Raw genomic sequence first — 19,302 nt, forward strand, 5'->3', positions numbered from 1 at the left:
TGGAAATCTAGGAAAGATAAGACCTGAGTTTCTAAGTTGAAAGAAGATATTTGATTGGCACAGTTGTTGCTGTTGTGTATAAGCACCAGCAAATCATCAGTAAAGCGAGTAAGACTTAAAATGGAGGGATGAGGAAAACCTGTGCAACACCTTAATACAACGCAAAGGTGCTCAAGGCAAAGCAAGTTCAAGAAACAAAAGGCATTAGCAGAACACTGCTCTTATAGTATTCTCAGGAGTAGATTCTGTCCCAAAATAAATCTACAGTACCGTCAGCTAGTGCATGACCTCCACACAAAAATAAATCACACCACCACTGTCCTGCACAGTTATTATTAGTTTATTTTGCAGATAGAATATTAACATTTCAACTGTCATAAAAAGCACAGATCTCTGACCACATTCTTTAAAAAAAAAAAGTGAAGTTTCTTGATAGAGCAGACAGTACCCTGAAGAGGCGATTGAAAGGCAATAGTCATGTTGAAGCAGTGTTTCCTTCAATCTGAAGAGTTTAGATTATGTTTCAATTTAGATTAAGAATGACAGATTCCCAGGAAAAAAAAGCCACATGAAGTTGTTAGTGCACCACCATTTGACAGAAAGGTAATTATAATCCACATCAGTACATTGAGTACCTTTTGGACTAAGAAAACCGTTGTCTGGTCTGGCCAATCTGTTAATCACAGCACTAATGGGAAACTTGAAGATGCTGAAAAGGGTAGATATGACAGGGAGGTATTGCTCAATCTTCTAATGAAAATGATTTCCCAAAGGCTTAGGTCTGCATGGCTTCCCCTACTTGTGTTTTAAGACATGTGCAGCTCAATTACTGGAACGAATAACAAAAAACACAGCTGTTTTTATTGTAGAACTCTTTGATGTAGTTATGGCAAGTTTCAAAGATGCAAAAAGGACTCATTTCAATTCAATTTATGTTTTACAAAAGCAGATTTTAGACATTCATTCTGATTGTTACTGAATGTTTGTGATTTATTCCTGGTTCTGTAATTTTATTGAGATTTGTTAATAGCAGTAAAGTCCCATCAGTGTTTGTTTCGAAACCTGGCAGTAAATATCCAGGGAATTAGTGATAATACATCCCTGTGAGGGTTTTATTTTTGATGAGAGGCAGTGGAATACGTGGAAACTAATAGTTATCCATTACCACAATTATATTTATGCTTTTTAAATTCAAATTTCACCTCCTGATTGGATTGTTTTAACAAGCAATAAGAGATCTGAGGATAACAGCTGCCTATGTCAATGCTAGGACAATGGTAGGTTTTATAGAACTGGCTTTTATGATGTGCCCTTTTATGAAAAAAGTTTATAGCATATTCACCAAACCTGACAATTAAAATACTTGGTTAAAGAAATAAGGATGGCACCACAACAGTGTAACTCGACAACAAATTCTCCTGGTAAGTGTTGCTGCAAACACAAGCATTTAAGTATGTATTTATTTTTAAGATGCAACTTTCTCCTGTTTCAAAATAAACAAAACACCTTGTTAGGAGCAAGTCCAGAAGTCAGACTATGTTTATACCTTTTTTTGGCCCTGCTTCAATGATTCCCTCTGCTGTGGCCCCATAGTTACTTGAAGAGATGTGGTTTTCTGACAAATTCACTCCACCAGACATGCCATGTTTCAGGTCCTGTGAAATATGAGAAAAGGAAGGAATATTCATCCTCAGTTCCCAAATTAAGATTTCCATTACACGAGAGTAGATGTTAAAACTTCATGGTGATTTGAACACGGCTCTCGCCAAGATAAGCACCAACTAAGACGTAGCTTTACAGTAAACTAATGTGATCCATATGTGTCTCCATCCATTTGCATTTCCTTCCATATAATGATGTAGCTATCCTTCTGTCTGGCGTTAATGACTGAAGTGTAATGCTGGCTCCAGGGATCAGCTTATTTGCCTCCCTGGCGCATCAGCACACACAATGGCTGTGATGCTAGCTCCGGGGATCAACCACAGTGCGGCCTCCCCAGCGCATCAGCATGACAACCGTCTGGATTGAGCTAAGTAGGGTACATCTCTGGGTGCTTCAAGTGGGCACCTTCCATCCTCAGTGTTTCGTCGACTAGCCCACAACACCTCAAGAGGGCTCGACGGTTATTCTCTCGTCCCAGCATCACCCCCCTTCGTCCCCCACTCAACTCAGCCCAGCTTACTTACAAAGTACATTTAGGCATTTTGGTTGGCCCCAGAAGCAAATGTAGAACAGAAACGTGACATTGTTTCTATGATCAAACAATGCTTATGATGTCACTATCCAACTTCTTTTCTGAGTTCTACAGGATAAAGATACAGTCCACAGAATGGTCTAGAAATGTATCAGATTATACAAAAAAAACATAACAGACATATAGGCAAAAATAATAAATCGTGAATAATTAAATAACATGCTGCCTTTAATAACTCTGTATGCATACCATGATGAAGGTAGTTATTACCAAAACTCCTTCAGCAACTTAGATAAAAATAGGTGATACTGTAACAAGGATGTTATATTAGCGAGGCAGATTTGTCTCCACCTCCTATACAAACTGTAGCAACAGCTACTATATATAGTTTTGGTGTTTCTTTTTTAGAGTCCAATAATAATAATAATAATAATAATAATAATAATAATAATTAATAATAATTATTATTATGATAATAATAATCGAAAAGTTTAGCTTATTTATGTCATTTACTCACATTGAAAAATTTTTTAACGACAAACTTCTATTGCTGTTTGGATAAATGAGCCTACTCTGTTGAAAGGGTTTAGATGTGAATCTGTGTAGAGTCGCGGTTAATGTGAAAAATATATATATATATATATATATATATATATATATATATATATATATATACACACACACACACACACACACACACACACATATAACATAAGAACATAAGAAAGTTTACAAACGAGAGGAGGCCATTCGGCCCATCTTGCTCGTTTGGTTGTTAGTAGCTTATTGATCCCAAAATCTCATCAAGCAGCTTCTTGAAGGATCCCAGGGTGTCAGCTTCAACAACATTACTGGGGAGTTGATTCCAGACCCTCACAATTCTCTGTGTAAAAAAGTGTCTTCTATTTTCTGTTCTGAATGCCCCTTTTTCTAAACTCCATTTGTGACCCCTGGCCCTTGTTTCTTTTTTCAGGCTGAAAAAGTCCCTTGGGTCGACACTGTCAATACCTTTTAGAATTTTGAATGCTTGAATTAGGTCGCCACGTAGTCTTCTTTGTTCAAGACTGAACAGATTCAATTCTTTTAGCCTGTCTGCATATGACATGCCTTTTAAGCCCGGAATAATTCTGGTCGCTCTTCTTTGCACTCTTTCTAGAGCAGCAATATCTTTTTTATAGCGAGGTGACCAGAACTGAACACAATATTCAAGATGAGGTCTTACTAGTGCATTGTACAGTTTTAACATTACTTCCCTTGATTTAAATTCAACACTTTTCACAATGTATCCGAGCATCTTGTTAGCCTTTTTTATAGCTTCCCCACATTGTCTAGATGAAGACATTTCTGAGTCAACAAAAACTCCTAGGTCTTTTTCATAGATTCCTTCTCCAATTTCAATATCTCCCATATGATATTTATAATGTACATTTTTATTTCCTGCGTGCAGTACCTTACACTTTTCTCTATTAAATGTCATTTGCCATGTGTCTGCCCAGTTCTGAATCTTGTCTAGATCATTTTGAATGACCTTTGCTGCTGCAACAGTGTTTGCCACTCCTCCTGCTTTTGTGTCGTCTGCAAATTTAACAAGTTTGCTTACTATACCAGAATCTAAATCATTAATGTAGATTAGGAATAGCAGAGGACCTAATACTGATCCCTGTGGTACACCGCTGGTTACCACACTCCATTTTGAGGTTTTTCCTCTAATCAGTACTTTCTGTTTTCTACATGTTAACCACTCCCTAATCCATGTACATGTGTTTCCTTGAATCCCAACTGCGTTCAGTTTGAGAATTAATCTTTTGTGCGGGACTTTGTCAAAAGCTTTCTGGAAATCTAAATAAACCATGTCATATGCTTTGCAATTATCCATTATCAATGTTGCATCCTCAAAAAAATCAAGCAAGTTAGTTAGGCACGATCTCCCTTTCCTAAAACCATGTTGACTGTCTCCCAGTACCCTGTTACCATATAGGTAATTTTCCATTTTGGATCTTATTATAGTTTCCATAAGTTTGCATATAATAGAAGTCAGGCTTACTGGTCTGTAGTTACCTGGTTCAGTTTTGTTTCCCTTTTTGTGGATCGGTATTACGTTTGCAATTTTCCAGTCTGTCGGTACCACCCCTGTGTCAAGAGACTGCTGCATGATCTTGGTTAGCGGTTTGTAAATTACTTCTTTCATTTCTTTGAGTACTACTGGGAGGATCTCATCCAGCCCAGGGGATTTGTTTATTTTAAGAGCTCCTAGTCCCTTTAACACTTCTGCCTCAGTTATGCTAAAGTTATTTAAAACTGGATAGGAACTGGATGACATGTGGGGCATGTTGTCAGTATCTTCCTTTGTAAAAACTTGTGAAAAGTAATCATTTAACATATTTGCTATTTTTTTTCTTCATCTACGATTTTGCCATTTGTATCTCTTAAACATTTAATCTCCTCTTGGAATGTTCTCTTGCTGTTGTAATTTTGGAATTGGTTTTAGCTCCCTTAGCAATGTTTATTTCTATTTCTCTCTTGGCCTTTCTAACTTCCTTTTTGACTTGCGTTTGCAGTTCTGTGTACTCTTTCTGCGTACTTTCTTTTTGGTCCTTTTTTAATGCTCTGTAAAGTGCCTTTTTTCGCTGAATATTTTTTTTAATTGATCTATTAAACCATTTTGGCAATTTAGTTTTACATTTAGATTTGTCTACTTTAGGGATATAATTGTTTTGCGCCTCTAGTACTACATTTTTGAAGAACAACCATCCTTCTTCTGTGGGTGTTTTCTCTATTTTACTCCAATCTACTTCTGTTAGTCTCTGTTTCATACCTTCATAGTTTGCTTTTCTAAAATTGTAAACCTTAGCTTTAGTCTTTACTTTTGGGGATTTAAAAAACACTTCAAATGAGACCATGTTGTGGTCTGAGTTTGCCAGTGGTTCTCTGACCTCTGTTTTAGTTATTCTATCTTCGTTATTTGAAAAGACTAAATCAAGGCATGCCTCCCCTCTAGTGGGTGCCTTGACAAATTGTGTTAGGAAGCAGTCATTTGTCATTTCCACCATTTCTATTTCATCCTTCGCGCTACCCACCGGGTTTTCCCATTTTATTTGGGGGAAGTTGAAATCCCCCATTAGTATGGCTTCTCCTTTGCTACACACATTTCTAATGTCATTGTATAACAGATTATTGTGCTCACCGTCTGAATCTGGCGGTCTATAGCATGCTCCTATTATTATGCCCTTTGAATTTTTGTCTGTTATTCTGACCCATATTGATTCGGTTTTATTTTCTTTGTCCAGGTTTAACACCTGGGCTTCAAGACTGTTTCTTATGTATAGCGCTACCCCTCCTCCTCTTCTGTCCTGCCTGTCTTTCCTATACAGTGTATACCCACAAATATTATATTCGTCCCCATCACTCTCAGATAACCACGTTTCTGTAACACCTATCACATCATAGTTACCTGTTAGTGCAGTAGCTTCAAGTTCTAGAATTTTGTTTCTGATACTTCTAGCATTTAGATAAATACATTTAATGGTTGTCTTACCTGAGTTGTTGTTCTTGTTTTGATGCGGTCTCCCTTCTGTTTTTTTGTTGATTTCTCCCCCCTTCCTTTCTAGTTTAAATGCTTCCGAACCTGCTCGAGGATCTTTTCTCCGAGTAGACTAGTTCCCTTGTTATTTAAATGCAGTTCATCCCTTCTATACAGATAGTCCTCGTTGTAGAATGTGGTCCAATGATCAAGATAGGTGAAGCCTTCCCGTGTGCACCACGTCTTCAGCCATGCGTTTTGATTAATTATTTCCAGCTGTCCATATGGTCCTTTGCAAGGTGCGGGTAGTATACCAGAAAATACCACAGTTTTGGTTTTCTCTTTTAATTTCCTTCCTAGCTCTCTGAATTTGTTTTGCAGGGATTTTGGTCTGTCTCTTCCAATGTTGTTTGTACCGATGTGGACGACTACTACCGGGTCGTCTCCTGTTCGTTCTAGGAGCCTGTCCACGTTTTCAGTGATGTGCTTGACCGAGGCTCCCGGAAGGCAGCACACTGTTGTAGTAAGGGGGTCCAAACTGCGAATTGAACTTGCTGTGTTTCTCAATATGGAGTCCCCAACAATCATGACCTCCCTTCTTTTTGCTGTCTGGTCACCACTGTCAATAGGGTCCTGGATGTTGTTCCTTTCATTCTCTTGTTGTTGGTTCTGCTCATCAAAATTCTGAAGTGACTCAAATCTGTTGGTTGTTTTGATTTCTGGTGGTTGTGTTATATACACACACACATATATATTAAAGTTGTGTGCAAAAGTATGTTCAATGATAGTGTCACTCATGTCAACTACATTTTCACATTAAAAATGTGTTTTGCACAAATAAAATACTTTTTTTTTTTGTTTTTGTTTTTTTAAGTTTGCAATATAAACCCTGTGTGGGAACCCAGTGCAGCTTGCAATGCAGATGCCCTACTTTCACACCACAAAGTCTGTACTTCCATTTCAGAACATTTGCAAGTAGTATAGCAGTAAAGTTAGTTTTTAAAAAGTAACGAGGCAAACACAATTTTGTAAATACTGTTTATGTATTATCCCAATTGTATTGAAAGCTTTCATCTGAATTTGCAAACTATCATAATAAGCTTGATCCATTCATTTAGTATATTGTAACGTTTTTATGTTTAGGAAGTAGTACTCAGGGAGACTGTTGAATTCTCAAAATGTTTCTTTTGTTTGAAATACAGAGAATTCCTGTCAGGGCCCGGAATTCACGGCACCAAAATAATAACCTTACGTTTTAGTCTTGTCACTTTCACTGCATATTCTCTCCAGTCACAGCTCACTCAGTCGTACCCACAGTTTCTCAATCAAGTTCAGCGCTGGACTGTCTCCAGTCCCCAGACTAAAGCACCCCCTTATTATATAACCTCCTGTTGTTTCCCGCTGCTGTCCGGCTCATCAACCAGTCACATCCATGCTCTGCAACCCCCAAAAACAGCAACACACATTCTCCCCACACATTCACTCGCTCCCCCTTCCCATGCTAAGTAACGCCATGATCTGTTCCCATTACAATACATGTAACATAAAAGACACACGACACAAACTGAACAGACAATGTATTATCAATATTTATCAATATTTTACTTTTACCAAATATATAGGCTATCCTTCAGCACAGCTAATTCTCAGAAAAATGTATGTTCCTTTTTGTACACTGGGGACCACAAATAGCGTTACTCTCATCAACCAGTATCAAGAGGAACTGTTCTTCCTTGTGCCAAAAGGGACCACAATGAGCATTACGCAGACAGGAAACCCCAAATTTTCAGAGCTCAAGGTCAGAATTTCAGAATGACGATGATGAAGACGACGAATCTTCAAAATATGTCCCAAGAATTCTCAGCTGGCTGACTTCATCTTTCAAAATAGATCTTTCAAAATCTCAACTAATCGTGTAGCACTGACAATATAACACAACATGCTTGCAAACTGACGCTTGTTACAGTTTCAAATCCCACGCATGCCAGGCAAATGTTCCATTTGAAAAAATAAATCAATCATTTAATACAAATTATACAGATGTCACAATAAGTGCATTCCCTAGTACATTTCCATGTTGACAAAACCAGTTAATTGTCATTAAATGTGGACGTCCTGTAATATACATATCCGTGGATAAAAGTGCCTGGAGTCTGCACAAAAATATGTTGGGAGAAAAAGGAGGAGGGGGGCATTTTTACCTTACTTTGGTGACTTATTTCTCTTACTGTATGACTGGTATTGACTTTTTTTCTACATTTCACCTAAGACTGCTGGGAACTACACATTAAAAGTGAAATGGTACTTTTAGCCGATTTACTTTTGCTGCGCCAATACCCTGAAAACACATAAACGATCCTTGCTGTATAGAGAGTCTGGCAGTTCTCGCGCTTCGCTGATAACTTGGCGCAAGGAACTACTATTCACTATTATCTGTGAAAACAGCTACTTTCATATTATAAAACGGAGTATAATCAATTCCCTTCATTGATACAGTAAGGTATATGGACTTACTAATAAGAATGCATCACCATTTTTTTTTTTTTTAAGTACAATTCCTTTAAAACATGTTTTAAATCATGGGAATGTTTTTAACAGTTCTGCAAGTGGGATTTTCAGCCCAACTGCACTTTTCCTCCTATATCTTTGTTTTCAATACTAAATGTTTTTCAAGCTCTCTCAGCAGGGTTACATTATTTTTGTGGCAATTAACCTATCCTAATACACTGAAGAGTACACTAGTCTTGCCAAAAGGCATACCAGTAGTTTCATTTTGATACCTTATTCATGAACCTTTTAAATAGATGGTGCAATTCGGTGCATTCCAGCAGCAGAATGCACACCTGTGACTTGCATGGAACCAGGACATCTTGGTCTAATTATTTCTTTAATTATTTTTACTAAAGCAGATTATTGCAGTTTAACGTACCTAGTCTTTAGTAAGATTAATACACGGTTTAAGCTAACAACAGTCAGAAGCTTGTCTTGGAAACTAATAGGAATATCACCTGAGGGTAGCCAGCTAAAGGAATGAAAACAGATAACCTGAACACCAAATCATCACTTATAGGAGGCTGTGTGGTCCAGTGGTTAAAGAAACAGGCTTGTAACCAGCAGGTACCCGGTTCACAACCCAGCTCAGCCACTGACTCATTGTGTGACCCTGAGCAAGTCACTTAACCTCCTTCTGCTCCGTCTTTCGAGCAAATATTACAACGATAACATTGTACCCAAGTGGCTCTGCAGCTGATGCATAGTTCACACACCCTAGTCTCATATCTTGTAAAGAGCTTTGTGATGGTCATCCACTAGGAAAGGTGCTATATGAAAATAAAGATTATTCTATTTATTTTTTAAGATTATCTCATTGCCTTACACGCTGCACCTCCCTGGTCAATGGCAGAATAACGTCACTTGCCACACAGGAGAACACCCAGCCTTTCATACAGTACATGGTCCCAAGATTAATGTGAATAAATTATTCAGAATGTTTGCTTTTCTACTGATCTCAATGTTACCACCACTTAAAAAAAAATTATATAAAAGCATTTATCAAAACTCAAAGGCAATTCAGTGAGCTCTCGTGACAAGGTGTATGGAAAACAAAGCAAATATTACAATGCTAACATTGTACTCAAGTGCATTATGAATCCATAATTTTTTTTACCCAATTAAAATCGGCTTCATGTCTGAGGAGAACATGACATATTACACTGCTACAACACCCCTAGATCATTTTTACATTTTTCAATAGACACCATGAAGCACTGTATTTATCAGTTTTAAATGCTTCTTTAATTGGCATTAGGGGATTTCAAATGTGCACTTTAATGATGCTTGCTTTCCTTTCCATCAACTTTCCCTCATTAAAAAAAAAAAAAAAAAAATGATACTGAAAGCTCTGCATTGAAAAAACAAAAAAACTCAAAAAGGGTCAGAAAACTAGAGTTATTTTTATGATATGCTATGATCAGTTTTGTTTTCTTTGCTTGTTATTTTCATTTATATTTTAACAGCTACTTTTTTTGAAGACATTTCTGTAAAAAAAAAAAAAATTCTGTCATAAAAGCAGCTCACCTACTGTGACGCACGACAAGCTTCCCTGTAAAATTCACAGACCGCATAAGGGTTACTACCTGAAACCTTAAACTACTCTACAAAATAAAGTTACTAATGAGAGTACAGCTAATTGAAGTTCAACCTCAAGTTTTATAGTAATTAAACTGTGAATCAGAATGTAATCTGACATGGCATTCAATCCTACAGTATTATAGCCAATGTTTCTTCCTAATCCCGTGTTCAAAGAAAATCAAAGTCCTGCCATTTCTTAGGCAATGCAATACAATAATGAACAGAATCACCAGTTACGAATCTAGTCATGATCCTTAACAAGCAAAGACCTTTGAAGCTTAAATGGTTAAACAAACAAAGATGCAACTAGTGAAAAACATCAAAGCCTCTCAACCATCAGAAATAATGCATGTATGCGCTCTTCACTTTATGGATTGCAAAACCTTTTCAGAAAGTCCCTCTGTAGTGCAGATCTATAATTAAAATAAGACCTGCATAATATTGTTATCCTTGAAAAAAAAACAGCACACAGTGTTGCATGTTGTCGCATGTACAGTCAAAAGGCAGCAGAACAAGCGAGCTTGCATACTGCACTGTTTATGTTTTCTTGAATTAATGTTTGGAAGTTTCTGTGTTTGGATGTTTGCTTGTTTCCAGGAAAGCTTGGAATTCCTAAAATGTGAGCACCTTTTAGACTGATCTGAAAATGTTTATACGCCTTCATATTTGTTGATACCCCAAACTGAACAAATATATAAAGAAATGTATTTTGGTCTTTGTCATAGTAATTAGTGGCTACTGTTCATGAAATGCTTGTTTTTAACATGAATTATTTTATATTAAGTTTAGCGTGCCAATACATTTGTCTGTGACTGGAAATACAGATTTAGCCCCCAGATTCTAATACTCTCCAAGTTTGTGCTAAAGAATGTTGTTAGCAAGTTCGATCACAACTGGACAAGGGGTTCGCTAGAAAACTACAGGGCTGTACAAATCGCACTAAGCCATTTTCACACAATAGACATCTTTAAAGATATAACCACTTAACAGAATGTAGAGAAATATTTAAAAACAAAAAACGCAATCACAATTGACACTGCGAATCGTCAGTGCGGTTCAAACATGCTCTAAATAGATTTTCCAATTACAGTACAAACCTGACCACCAATGCCTGGGATTTAACAAACCGATTTCTCTCAAAAGTGTTTTGTCTTGAAAACATGGTTTAGAAAATGAATTAACAAGGCTCCAGCTTTCACAGTATAGTGCAAATTGCTTTTCTCCAATGTAAGAGAGTCCAAAAAAAACAAAATAAAAGGCAATAGAATAAAAGCCTGTTAGTGGTACTGGTACAGGAAACAATAGAGCCCCCATGATATGGAAGGGTACAGGAACAGTTGAGCTTTAAAAAGCAATTTGCAGTCATTAAGCTACAAAAACATCACTTCACGAACCACTACTTCTGAAGGACGTATTTCACTCTGGTGCTTTTTGTCAAATTTTAACCAGACATTTTGAAACAGCCAACTTTCACCTCATCAAAACCACTAGTGTTGTAAATTACATAACGTGTCTTTTTGTCTTTTTTCAGTGTAATGTGTATTAAAAAGTAATACGATTAAAACATAATGTAATTGGGACTAACTTTGTAGAGATCTGCGGGATTTGCTAGACCGCACTTTAGTCCACTCGATGCAGACTAAGTCACTGGTACGCTGCAATCGACCCAAATTGACTTACAATGCTATTGTTTTTTCTTTTCCATATATCTATTTTAATTATTTTGTATCATTTTTTATGACTGTCGGCGGGCCACTTGGTCGAAGAGCCCTACTGTACGACATCCATCTACGGTATATTACTGCAAAACCTTCCACAGCAGTGCTGGTAACACAAAGATAGTAATACATATATATATATATATATATATATATATATATATATATATATATATATATATATATATATATATATATATATATATATATATATATATGTGTGTGTTGCAAGCATCTACAACACATGTGTGACATTGTAATACATGACAGTGGCCTCATTAACAGGTTGTCATATGCTAAGATGAACTGCTAACAAGCAACCTCAGAATAACCATTCAAACTCCACAGCATTTTATAAGTGTGGTTTCTAGTCCTCCCTTGAGTAGGTTAAATGAGCAGAGAGCTGAAAAACATTTATTTTTTCAAAAAAAGCTGTGACTTGGGTGCAACAGAAACTGCAAGAATTTCTGAAAATCCAATCAAATAAATGTTCTCAAATAACTTGTCTGAATATAATCCACATCCACAAACAAATTAGGATTTCACACATTCATTTTTATAAGTAAACCTCACAAATCACCTTTGCCAACAGGGTGTCTTAACTTACAGTAGATGTCCTCTACTGTAAGCTAACTGGGCTTTAGAAACTACAGCAAACGCACACACTACTGTACCTAACTGCCTCTCATTTACGGTCTTAAGGTTTAACGGTTGGTTTCATAGACCCCAGTTCGCACTAATTTTGAGGACCATAAGTAAGGAAAGAGCTGTAAGAGGTGTTTTAGGACACTGGCTGTTTAGATCGTAAAAAGAGACCATGTTGTTGAGTAGCCATGGCTTGGGAGAGTTTCTGGTGTCCTGTGTAAATTATTTAGCAGGTAATGCCTGCTGTGTCAGATATTAATTCCTAAAGGTTACATTGAAATGGATAAGTGGTGACAGTCTGTTGGAGTCTCAAGATTCACATACAGTTACTCATCAGTAGGCATCACTGCAGTTGCTGTTTTCTACTGAATTGAACGGGCTTCCAAGTGCTGGAGTATAACAGTGGCTACACAACTACACCTTTCTTTAAACAGATAAAAACATGAATTTGTTCCTTACAATTTAATTTGATTTAGCATCTAATTATGACATAATCAAATTGAGTTTTGTAATGCCCTTAATCATTTTCATTATTTTATTTTTTTCTGAAAGCTAAGCTTGCTTGCCAGTTATATTCACACAAGAAAATTAACAGCAGTATAAATGACGAATTACCATCTGGAAAGCATCTTCACGTGTGCCATCTGAATCTCTGTTACTGGTCACTGAGATTTCAGCGGCTGTGTTTCTTGGGGATTCCTGGGCCATTTTAGTCTCCTAGAAAAAAAAAATGAAAATGATGGTTTGAACTCAAAGCCAGTTCTAAACACGTAATAGGCTGTCATGCAGTTAGTGCTTTATTCTCTGTGTGAAAAGAATTAACACCTTGAATTGATTAAGTGTGAATACAACCGAAAACCTGATGCATCTCTTATGCAAACTCCAACACCTACGTCTGGTTGACATTAGAACATGGTGTTCCTCACTGTAGTGACGTGGTGAAACTGACTGAAAACAGTTACTAAACTTTAAAACTCAATCATATACTAATTCAATAAAAACAGACATTTCTAATGTTGTACTCCAATAGAAACTTTCTTTAAATCTCTATACTGTATATATATATACACACACACACACACACACACACACACACACACACACACACACAAACCACATTTGCCTAAATTGACTTCTGTTTCTTTTTAGTACTACAACACAAAATATTCTGAGACTTATTGTATTAACTGCTACACCTGACTCATAATTTACTGTAAGTAAGCAATGCTCTTCTCAAACTGTAAAATAAGGAAGGCATAGCTTGATGCTTTATTTCAAATGAGCATTCTTGTTTCATCATTAGAAATTTTAAAACAGTTTGTATGAACTCTATCGTGTTCAAAAAGTTGCTCTGTCAAAACTTTGAAAAAAACATTATGCATAACAAAATAGACAGATACACAGATAGAAAACGTAACATGGTACAATTGTACACACACAGTTGTCAGAGCTGTGAACACCAACAGTAATAAACTGCTGATGCTCCCTATTATAAACACTGGTTGAGAGTACTGTGAGAGTACAATAGTTTCCTCAATTCTTGCTGAACTTCAACCTGGGGCCATCTCCTCTGAAAAAAATATCTATGGGTGTCTGAACCCTTTGCCGACATCAAAAAGAACAAAGTACACATATTTTACCTGGGTAAAAAAGAAAGTGCTTATACTACTACAACTACTACTATAATACTAAGAGACTAATGCGTCTTGTATCTGCCCAACACACATCCACCATCATCAAGCTCTTGAGCAACATTAGTTTATTATTGAACAGAAAAGATTAGTTCAGAGATGGTAGGTCCTGCCAAAGTGTTTGTACACTGTGTTGTATGTACTCCGTGAGCAACTATTGCTGATAGTGTCACGTCTCAAGCATTAATATACTGCATCTTTCTAAACAAGGGATTTAGGGGAGCTCCCTAATAAAAGCTGAATCTCAAAACAACAATTGTGTGAATATAGTAATTGTTACAACTGTGTGAAATGGTATTTAAAACAGGATTAATTTATCCAACTTTTTACATATCTGCACTTACTCTGGTCCCACTGCAGTCGGATACACGACGAACTACTGTAATACTATAATAACAACAACCATAAATGCATTACAGTACAAGCCAAAGAAGGGGGATCATGCTATATATATATATTAATAAAATCTGTAGTCCTTGTAATTGTTAAAGGTTAGAAGTGCTAAATACTCCTTCTCAGTATCTAGGCTAGTAGCTACTGCATTACTTGTTTAATGATTATTCTATCTGAAATAGCAGTCAAAGGACAGTAAACTCCACCTGCTGATATTTGTGAAAGAGGTGGAGCAGATTAATGATTAATACTTGCAAAAAAACTCTACCGACTGTGTTGCAAGTCAATTTCAATAGTTTCACCACAAAAGCAGAAAAAAAAAATTGTTTGCCTCACTTAATCACTGACGCAATGAAGACAAAATGGAAAAGTTGAAAAAATACGATTGCTGCCTAAGAAGATGTTTTCTTGAATATCCAGTGGAATTACTGTTTATTTAAAAAAAATAAACAGAGTAGCCTACATAGAGAGAGAGTAAGTAAGGTTGCCGGAGTTGAAAGGTCACATAATCTCAGGACTACAATCCAGCCACTTATAATTCAATTATCAGAGCAGCAGACCACCCAGAACGCCTGCCAAATCATACAATAGTAAGGGAATGTTATAAATAAATAAATAAATAAAATAAACACTTCATTACATTTAAAGATTCTTGCTCAACAGGCTACAGTGCATTCAATCTGGGAATGCTGCAAACAAATGAAATGCTTTTCTAAAATAAGTACAGTATAACAGTTTGATTTGAGATGCTCAAGTGAATGGAAAAAGATTTCGTAACCATGCCTCAGGCATTACTATTCAAATACACTCCACCTCTGCACATTAAATCAGCAGCACATTTTGCATAAACATGCATAAGGTAACTCCTGATAATTCCATATTCCTGCTGTGCCCATTAACAGTAATAACTCACTGGTAATGAGTGCAGCAGTGGTGTAGTCCTAAACCTGAAAGCACCCGAAAGCCAAAAAAACATAAATTATACAGATTCACGTTTTATTTGTTAATTGAGCTTGAGGTAACTTTTAATATGTAATGCATGCGTTTACAGACTACTCCTCCAGCCAAATTTGGCTTGTTTTGGAAGCATTTAGCAGGTAAATATTGCCTTTGGAGGTTTGGTTATTTATCGTGTTTTTTTATTTTTTTTATTATGCCTTTCGTTTATGAGGTCATCACCAGCACAGAAGTTTAGCCACCACGATCCTTTTTAAATATTTTTTTAAAGACTGTCTCCGCTAACAGATCTGGACAATTTGGTTCTGGTACTGTAAATTGTGAGAAACAAAAACAAGCAAACAAGATAAACAAATAGTTTATAACATTTGTTTTTTTTTATTCTAAATTCTTATTTATGCTTTTGTAATATCTCAAATGTAAGTGCGTTTTTCAGCTGGTTTAAAAAAACAAAATTGGCTACTTTTCGGTGGGGCATTGCAAAAAAAATGTCTGCCACCGCTGCCCTTGATTAACCTCCCAAGCTAAAGCCCCTTTCACACTGTCATGCTGTTCCAGGGTCAGGACCCAGTGTCATGCAGGTTGGCTGCGCAGTTTCACACTGCTTTTGATAAAGTAGGGTTGACCTGGGTGACAGACATAAGTAAACAACATGCTTATCAATCCTCCAGAAGCAGCTTGTTACCAACGCTTCCATCCAAGCTTCTCTGGATTGAACTGTCGATCCAGCTGTTGATCAGACCAAATGTTTCTTCATCCCTGCTGCAATCTGGCTCATGGTGTGTCTCAAGCAACAAAAATATGGCTAAACTGAATAAACAAAAACATTCCTTGCAGAAGTGAAACCTCCACACAGCCATGGTTGCTTGTTATTTCGTCGGCCGTCATGCATTTTGTCTCACTCAACGCAGGTCAAAGCATGTCAACCCACATCCTGAGGTGGGTCGCTGGGACCCGGGTTAACCCGGGTATGTCCCAGGTACGTGGTTTCACGCTAAGCAGGATTGTGACCCAGTCCGGGTCCGGACCCGGGAAGAAGTACCAGTGTGAAAGGGGTAGAAGTCAGAGACACAAGAAAAAAAGTTAACATGGACACACATCCCAGCCCACCGGCACCTCATTCCTCTCCCAACAAATCATAGCTTAACATACACTTTTCCTTGCAAATTTACAATGTTGCCCCCAGGGTACAAAGTGTCATATTAAGTCAGTTGCAAGGGCAGTCGTTCATTCCAATACATGCGCCTCTGCACTAGCCGATATACAAAGCAGCTTTAAACCCATGTTTATCTCCACAGGTGTAGGATGCGCTTTTGCTGTCGTCTTCATCAGCATTTTTACTAAAAACATTGTTAGCCTTATTAAACTTTAGTACTGTAGTTTGTAATAGAAGTTCCTAATGTTCTCTTCATTGCATCACAAGGACAACTGACTGAATTAGTCAATTGTGCGGGAATCAGGAGATGTATGTGACTTGACTCTAAAAATATTTAAAATATACTCCGGTTATCGGAGACTCCAATTCGTGTACCATTAGAAGTGGCAAGTAGGAAATCAGACACTGATTTTTTTGTTCCGAGTGCCTATTTAATGGCATGGTGCAGAAAGACTATTTTGATTTTCACATGGAAAAGAGATTGCGTCATCAGTGCTCATGCACCAAAATTACAGCGTTTCAGTGCTATAGAAGCATTTTCATAATGAGTCGGTAAAGATTCTAAGTCAAGATTTGTCTATAGAAAAAAAGTAAGAGAACAGTGTTCTGACTCGACTACACCACTGATACACAAATACATAACTACAGCTCTTGGATCTACTAGTCTTCTGTATTAGTCTTTTTAAATAGGCCAAACAAATTGTAAACCAAATTACAATGTATTTTTTCAAAAGAAAAAAGCCTGTTTCACCACTGCAAACCATTCTCTTAAAAACTATTATTCTGGGAGCTCCCGAGTGGCTAGGGTCGGCCAGGGTGTCTTCAGTTCACCGTGCACCCGTAATCTGGCTGGGCACCTGCGGGCCTGCCTGTAAATTGCCTAGAACTGCGTGGTCCTCTGACGTTGTAGCTGTGAGATGGCTGCATGGTGGGCCTCCAGAGTGAAAAGAAGCAGATGGCTGACGGCACACGTTTCGGAGGATGCGTGTGTACGTCTTCGTCCCTCCCGAGACAGTGCGGGGGTGGTAGCGGTGAGCCGGGTTGAAATAAACAATAATTGGGCTTACCAAATTGGGGAGAAAATAAGAAAATAATTGGAGATTCCAAATTTAAAAAAAAACAAACAAACAAAAAAAAAAACCCCACACACAACACTCTTATTCTTCTCATGCTAAGACTTTAGACTGATCTGTGTCAATGCTCTGGTGATACCAGCCTGCCCAGAGCTCCCTACCACTGTAGAGGTCAACTTGTAAATGCTAAATCTTGTATATCATTTTTTAGAAGAGCCACACACTGAGATAGCTATTGACAACCGCACAGCAGGGAATTCAAATGAATTGAAAACTAAAATGTTTTTGCATGCATGTATTGAGGGAGCAGGATTACCAGCAAGTATCAAATGACTCTGATCTACTATACCTATTCATAGATACATCACAAAAATGAATGAAAGATCAACAGGCATTACAAACATACCAACAAACAATATGAAAGTAGCATGCACTTTCATTTAAAAGGCTGGTCCGATGGAGTTATTAATGCAAATGGAATCCCTGACATTTTGTAAAAAAGCTCTCATGCCATTGACGGTTCTGGGGAACAGACTGCTACAGATTTCCACCACTTCTCTGAAGAAATCAGAGGCTGCAATCACTAAAGTATTGTAATGCATTCCTTCAGAACAATTGAAAACCCTTGCAGACAAGTCAAAGCACTGCTATACTGGACGTCTCTTTGTTGCTGAAATTGAACTAGGGGCCGTCCCTGCTGAAAAAAAAAAAAAACATGAAAAGGAAATTAATAGATTTTCTAAAATGCAGTATAAAAGTGGTACAATCTCAAAACAAATTGCCTCAAGAAATTTCACCAAAAGAAGCCTACAGACAACAGTATGGAATGTGTTTCCACTGCTTTGTGCAACCCCTGCATTAAAAACATTATATGATTTAAAAAAGAAATGGTTAAGACTACGAAGCACATTATTATCATTATTATTATTATTATTATTGAAATATTAAGCATCCAGTCGCACCCTCTTGTGGTTAGAAATTGCATACAAGATAAAACATGGCAGAAGGCAAAAAAGGAACAAGGACAAAGACGAATTATGTTTTATAAAAAAAAAGTACCCCAAAAAATACATGTTGTCAGACAAAAATAGACTAAAAATAAATGGCATTCTACAATTCTGATGCAGCAGGGGTAGACTAATTTGTACACAGGGCACAATCACCATTAATGTCCATGCTGAGCTTCAGTCCATAAAGATAATTATACATAAAGTATCAGTTTAATTGTAAAATAACAATGACTTAGAACTCCCTGTATCAATATTCTCACTACAAATGTCCCAATACAGAAGATGGTGTAACCAAAAGTGTAGTACTGTACTATTAGTACTAAAAATAAAAAATATATATAATGACAGACTATTTGACTGGAAGTCTTTATCAATGTCTTGAATACATTTTTATTTTAGTATTACTAAATATATACCACCTTTTGTTATTCTAGAAGAAATACCCTAGACTGTACTACAAATTGCAAACTGTACATTACATTTGTATTTAAAACATTACAAAGGCCAAAGACTTAGGATGGGAAAAGGCACAGTTCTCACAACTTATCTTAGCAAAACAATTACTTAGATTCTACCACTTTTTCCTTTTAATGTTTGTTTTGTGCAATAAATCAACCCACTTAATTTCACAACTTTGATACTTTTCTCTTTTCTTTATATAGGCTGCCATCTAGTGGCTAGCTAAAGAACTACACTTATCAAATAACAAACAAATTCCCTTTAAATCGCATATTTAGATTTTAAATAACGGAAAACAAAACTATGCACATTGCTGAATTAGCAGATGGATAGTATTTTCAGTGTGTTCAGGAAA

The 19,302-nt window shown here is 36.9% G+C and overlaps 1 protein-coding gene across 3 annotated transcripts in view; it reads right to left on the reverse strand.

The window, feature by feature from the left end:
* The window catches only part of LOC121296679 (arfaptin-1-like), a 54,468-nt gene that overhangs the window by 16,994 nt on the left and 18,172 nt on the right, over positions 1-19,302 (reverse strand). For all 3 annotated transcript variants that reach the window (XM_041222456.1, XM_041222462.1, XM_041222469.1), the window contains exons 2-3: positions 12,824-12,925; positions 1,547-1,655 (exon numbers count right to left, since the gene is read on the reverse strand). In XM_041222456.1, coding sequence (XP_041078390.1) covers positions 1,547-1,655; positions 12,824-12,916 — 202 coding nt within the window. In that variant the 5' untranslated portion in view covers positions 12,917-12,925. The remainder of the gene's footprint in view (positions 1-1,546; positions 1,656-12,823; positions 12,926-19,302) is intronic.

This window comes from Polyodon spathula, chromosome 2 (genome assembly GCF_017654505.1).
Source record: "Polyodon spathula isolate WHYD16114869_AA chromosome 2, ASM1765450v1, whole genome shotgun sequence".
NCBI classification, from domain to species: Eukaryota; Metazoa; Chordata; class Actinopteri; order Acipenseriformes; family Polyodontidae; genus Polyodon; species Polyodon spathula.